This window comes from Daktulosphaira vitifoliae, unplaced genomic scaffold (genome assembly GCF_025091365.1).
Source record: "Daktulosphaira vitifoliae isolate Bord-2020 unplaced genomic scaffold, ASM2509136v1 Scaffold_1, whole genome shotgun sequence".
NCBI lineage: Eukaryota > Metazoa > Arthropoda > Insecta > Hemiptera > Phylloxeridae > Daktulosphaira > Daktulosphaira vitifoliae.
In genome coordinates this window covers 77,678,613-77,684,144 of record NW_026099572.1, presented here as the reverse complement: position 1 = coordinate 77,684,144, position 5,532 = coordinate 77,678,613, and the positions used below count along the sequence as shown (strand labels likewise).

The following is a 5,532-nucleotide window of genomic DNA, read 5'->3' as shown; positions in this document are numbered from 1 at the left end:
AAATAAACATTATCAATGCTACGGTACTACCGCTAGAGCGCAGTAATAGCTTTTTGAAAATCTAAGAGGTTGTAGTTAACAAAATTCATTGATCATTGTTTCAAGCAAAATTTATATTCAAGTATTAGTTATTGATGTTAATAGATTGTAAGCCTGAGTAAAATTGAACTTTTTTATTAGGTCAACTTTATAGATACATTATTCTTTAATAGTCCATTTCAGTAATTGTATGAAAAATCGATTTACACAGTATGCCTAGAAATGCACATCTACCGTACAATATATTTGGATAATTCAAATTTTATAAATCGAATCAAGATGTGAGTGTAGTATCTTAAAATTCTTAGCGTGATAATTGATCCTAAAAATCAAGCAACGAATTAAATTACAATAATATGCAACAGTGTTTAGTAATTATACAATTAATGTATTATATTAACATTAAAATACACTAGTGCATGGTTTAAAATGTATTTTTTACCACAAGAAAAATATGTAAAACCCAAAATTGTAAATTTTGGAGTTATTATAGTGGTACATTAATATTAAGATAGTACTATTTTATTTATGAATTATAAAATTAAAATTTGATAGTCCGGATTTTGATGTATATTACTCAATTTGTTTGAACTTATCAGAAAAATAGTAAATATTTGGCGAATTGTTGGTATTACTGATTACTCTGGTAGTAAAAACTATTGACAGTCGAGCACGTGCATTAATATTTGTTGCATAAAAAATTATTTTGAGTTTATCGTATAAAAATTTTATTTGTTAAATAGTATTGTGTGACTTATTCTAACTTGGAATTTCTGTTTTTAAAATTGGTGTTTTCGTAATTGTTAAATGATTTTTTAATTGGAAATCAACTTTGGACTTTACCATCATTTTTAAAGCATTTTATTATTAATAAAATAAAAATGACAGAAGATACAAGTGTTGTTGAAACAAAGGAAAAAGTTTCATACAGTGCAAGAGTTAAATTCCTTAATAAAATTGCTAAACCTCTAGCTTCTAAATCGTTAACAAAAAAAATTTATAAATTAGTGAAAAAAGGTAAGCTTAATTCTTATTTAATTTGTTTTTACCCCTCTATTACAAATCAATTTTTACAAATGAAATTGGCATTATTATTTAAATATAGTGATAACAGTAGTTATTCGAAAAATTTTAAGAATTCTTAAACTTTTGTTCGAGTCTTATGTTCTACCTACTTTAATTTTTGTCTTCAAAAATATGTATTACCTAAAATTTATCAATTTTTTAATTACTGGACTAATGGACTTGTAGTACAATATGTCAATTAATTACATTTTTATGACAATATTTTTCTATGTTCTTAATTTTAGCACACAAAGAAAAAACATATTTAAGAGTTGGTTTAAAAGAAGTACAAAGACGTATTAGAAGAGGTGAGACAGGTTTAGTTATATTTGCTGGAGATGTTACACCAATTGATATTATGAGTCACATGCCTGGAATTTGTGAAAATAAAGGTTTGCCTTACTGTTATATTCCGTCACGTGAAGATTTGGGTTCATCTATGGGAGTTAAACGATCTGCAGTTATGGTCCTTATTCGTAAACATGATAACTATGCTGATTTATATGACGACTGTAGTAGTGAGATAAAAGGATTACCACTGGATTTTTATTGATTATTTTGTAATTTTCTTTTATTATTTTAAAGTAATGTTAAGAAATGATGATATAATATAACATAAATAAAAATAACTTTTAAAATAAAGTATTATAAAAAATGAATTAATATTGTCATACTTAATTTCAATGAAAACTATACATAAGAATAATAAAGGTGAAAAAAACTACAACTGCAGCTATAATTAATGAGTCTCGTTTTTTTTTTACATTAATTTTTTGTATAAGATTATTTAGAGCTGGAAATCTGCTAGATAAATCATGTAATCTTGATTGTAAACGTTTAAAATGATGACGTTGTGATATTAGGTGTTCTCTAGTATCTATTGCTATAGAAATTTGATCAGATATCATACGATCAGAATTGCGAACATGTTCATGTTCTTTGACATATAAATCCATTCGTCGATTTTTTGTTCCAGAATTTTTATATCCGCTAGAATAAAAAATTCACTATAAATTAAAGACTACAATATATAAAAATATAAATATTACTCGATGTCTTGCCTAACACTATGTAGTAAGTCCTCTCTTTCTTTTCGAGCTCGCATGGTTGATTGTATTTTTTTAAATTCTTTTGTATAATCTTGTAATATATCTCTGTGTCGTTGAATAGTATGCATATTTTGTGAAACGCTAATATGTTCTTTGTTGTTATTCCATTCTTCCATTTTATCATTCACAATATTAAGCTATAAATTCATGAAAAATAAATCAATTATAAGTAGGACCTCGATTATAATACATATTGCATTATTTTTTAGTGTTATCTTAGACGATAATCACCAAGCATAAAATTCAATTTTTTTTTATGAAATTTTCAAAATTAACATTTATTTTGCAACTTTTCAATTTTTTTGGTAATTCTGTCATTTTTAGCCCATATTAACACATTTTAGTGCATAATTAGAAGAAAGAGAACCTTTTTATTAAAATTATGTGTAAATCAAAAGTTAAATTAAATTTTATGACATTAAAAAATGTCATTTAAATTGGGGTTTTATTTATAAGCATGATAAATGAAATAAAAAATAATAATATCTTTGTTGGAATTTACTTTTGTTAAAAGTTCTTCAATTTCAGAAGTAGCTGTATCAAATCTGTCATCAGATAACAACATTTGTGATTCATCATCATTGTACATCATTGGATTTTTAGTACTTATTTTACTTAAAGACACAAGCATAGAATCAATTTCTGATTCTAGACGTCTGGCTTGTTTTCTAAGATCTAGAAATATTGAAATTAATTATTAATTATACTATAATTTAATTAAAAAGTCCATCATTATTTCAAAATATTATGGTTTTATTTATTTAGGTAGCCCATGTTTTAGGAACAAAGTATACATATTGACAGATTAAAAAAAAAAAATAGTTAAACCTAGGGCTATAATAAGAAAAGCCAAGTACCTAAATTCTTGGTCATAGTTGGATCAAAAAAAGTTTTAAAAATTATTTTTTACATCCAGTAATGGAATTAATAGAATAAGGTTAACCACTTCTAAATGGGGACATATTTTTTTATAGGGGTCATAACGAGAATCTAGGATTAAAAAAGTGTATCAACCAAATTCTTTTTTTATTCGGGATAGCAAAATAAAATTTTCATTTTCCATTTAAGGCTAATAAAAAAATTGTATTTTGTCTTAAAAATATGTATGGAATACCTTTAAATATAATAATTAATGGTAAATTTTCACATTAAAAAATATTTTATATATTGGTTGAAATTTACTAATTATCCAAAATTCCCAATGTTGATACTAATTTTAATTCTAGACAATCAATAGACTTCCTAAAATTGACCATAATTAAATCATACTATATAAGACCTACTTATAAATATAAAAAAAAAATTCTTTTACCTCCCACCCACCAAAATTAAGTATTGCAGTAAAGTAAATCATCTTCTGAAATTTCATATCTTACAATTATTTTTTTTGAGATGGCTCATTAATAATTAGGTTTTCCCATATGATTGATATGAAAACAATGCATATCTTTCACTAAAAAAATGACCATGCACTCAATTTTTAAGATAAAATGTCAAAACTAGAATTAGTTTAAAGTTTATAAAATTATCTCTATTTGTTATATGAAAAAAATGTTATCAAACTATTATTTTTATTGATTATAGAAGCAAATGTATAATTTTATTAAACAAGCCAAAGAAGTGTTTATTTTCTTTATATCATGACCACACTGTCAATTTTCAAAATAATGAGTTCAAACTAAATTTTTTTTGAAGCCTATATAAATATTCTTTTTTTCTTTCTTTCTCGCATTAATCCCAATTACTTGGGGTTGGCCACTCTTATCCTAAACTTCCACTTGACACAATTTCATACATCATCTACGCTCACATCAGCCGTTATCATATCGCATTCAATTATATCACTCCATTGTTTTTTGTCTTTAACAATAATTTCTAAAATTGTTCTTACAGCTTCCGTTTCCTCTCTCTTCATAATATTGAGGCTATAGTCCCTCTTATATGTTTGTTCTTTATCCTTTTTTCTCTAGTCACTTCACTCATCCATATACGCATTCTCATCTCTGCTGCACTCATTCTCTGCTCTACTTACTTATCAACCTCCCTACACTCTGAACAATATATCATAACTGATCTCACTACGGTCTTATAGAATTTACCTTTAGCCTCTATATAAAGTTTATATAAAATGTAAAAAAAATGTTTTTGAATAAATGATTAATTTCACTAATTATAGATATAAGAGTAAACAAACACACCTAAAACACCGTTTTATTGGTTTCATGAAAAATCTAATTAAACTAATTTTTTTCACCTAATTCATCTTGCACCATACAATGTTTTAGTTTTAGAGTAGTTACATATGAATTTATACCATATATATCTTTAATAGTACCATCCAGTCATAATTACTTTAAATATGTACTAGAGAAGTAATAGTAAATAAAATTATTTTACTATATAAAGAATAGTATAGAGATTAGAAGATAAGTTGTAATGAACAAAACATTAATATATTTATATATATATTCTTACTACTTTCAATTTTATAGTTTAAATAGGAAAAAACAATATGCTACATTACTGCACAAAATATTTTCAAAAATTTAGACTAATTTTTGAATTGTAAATTAATATTTATATTCATTGTTATATGAAGGCAACTTTAAAACCAATCAATATTATCATACATGTATACTCAAATTTATGACATAATGCAAAAAAAAAAAACGGAATCGTATAAATTAAATTTTTTAATTAAATAAGCAATTATATTTTTAATTTTATTTTAATACATTACCTTCCCAAGTCGCCATTATTTTATCAAAGTTATACAGAAATAAGATAAAATAACAAAATACAATAACTTAATTCACTAAAAATTACATGTTTAAATGCATAAACGGTAACAACATATAATTAAATGATTTTAAATCATGTATAAATAAAAAAATATAACAGCTAAGTATGTACTAAGTACTTATCTATTATTATAAATTGAAATAAATTTAATGTATTAATTATACATAGTAATAAAATTTTCAATTATTATTACATGTAATATGCATCATGGTGAGTTATTTATCAGTCGTTATCACTTTTTAAATTATTATCATGAACTACATTTTCATGTTATTATCAAGTGGATTTATTAAATTTCACACCTTGTAGCGTTCCTAGACTGACTGGTCACGAGGACAAATATTCCCTAAAACCTCTGTCTATAATGTATTATTATTATCCCATGAATAGTATACTACGGTTTATAAAATTATTTTTTACTCATCACTTCTTTTTTTGAATTCACAATTTTTGTGCCCTATTGGTCATTTGCGTTTCAAACCTCTCCTCTGCTGCTTACATTAAATCCAGTCATGAA

The 5,532-nt window shown here is 24.6% G+C and overlaps 2 protein-coding genes across 5 annotated transcripts; one reads left to right on the top strand and one right to left on the bottom strand.

Annotated features, from left to right (window-relative positions):
* The first annotated feature begins 685 nt into the window (after positions 1-685).
* On the top strand, positions 686-1,763 carry LOC126895483 (H/ACA ribonucleoprotein complex subunit 2-like protein). The gene is made up of 2 exons (XM_050667406.1): positions 686-1,056; positions 1,350-1,763. Exons 1-2 carry the CDS (start codon positions 921-923, stop codon positions 1,655-1,657), a joined length of 444 nt encoding a protein of 147 aa, XP_050523363.1. The 5' UTR covers positions 686-920; the 3' UTR covers positions 1,658-1,763.
* LOC126895481 (Golgi SNAP receptor complex member 1) lies at positions 1,743-5,206 on the bottom strand. Of its 4 annotated transcripts, none has more exons than XM_050667404.1 (4): positions 4,954-5,206; positions 2,716-2,888; positions 2,154-2,350; positions 1,743-2,094 (listed from the first exon to the last, which is right to left on the bottom strand). In XM_050667404.1, the coding sequence occupies exons 1-4, from the start codon at positions 4,967-4,969 to the stop codon at positions 1,785-1,787; spliced, it is 696 nt and encodes a 231-aa protein (XP_050523361.1). In that variant the 5' UTR covers positions 4,970-5,206; the 3' UTR covers positions 1,743-1,784. The 4 variants fall into 4 exon arrangements, with proteins under 4 accessions (XP_050523361.1, XP_050523360.1, XP_050523359.1 ...); XM_050667403.1 differs by lacking the exon at positions 4,954-5,206 and adding an exon at positions 3,537-3,700 and having other exon boundaries at positions 2,166-2,350; XM_050667402.1 differs by lacking the exon at positions 4,954-5,206 and adding an exon at positions 3,537-3,682.
* Positions 5,207-5,532: the final 326 nt, after the last annotated feature.

Excerpts from the sequence above, each read along its gene's own strand:
- LOC126895483 (XM_050667406.1), top strand. The coding sequence starts at position 921 with ATGACAGAAGATACAAGTGTTGTTGAAACAAAGGAAAAAGTTTCATAC. Across the intron at positions 1,057-1,349 it reads TTATAAATTAGTGAAAAAAG|CACACAAAGAAAAAACATAT; the intron begins GTAAGCTTAATT and ends TCTTAATTTTAG.
- LOC126895481 (XM_050667402.1), bottom strand. The coding sequence starts at position 3,582 with ATGAAATTTCAGAAGATGATTTACTTTACTGCAATACTTAATTTTG. Across the intron at positions 2,889-3,536 it reads TACTGCAATACTTAATTTTG|ATCTTAGAAAACAAGCCAGA; the intron begins GTGGGTGGGAGG and ends CAATATTTCTAG. Across the intron at positions 2,351-2,715 it reads TTGAAGAACTTTTAACAAAA|CTTAATATTGTGAATGATAA; the intron begins GTAAATTCCAAC and ends ATGAATTTATAG.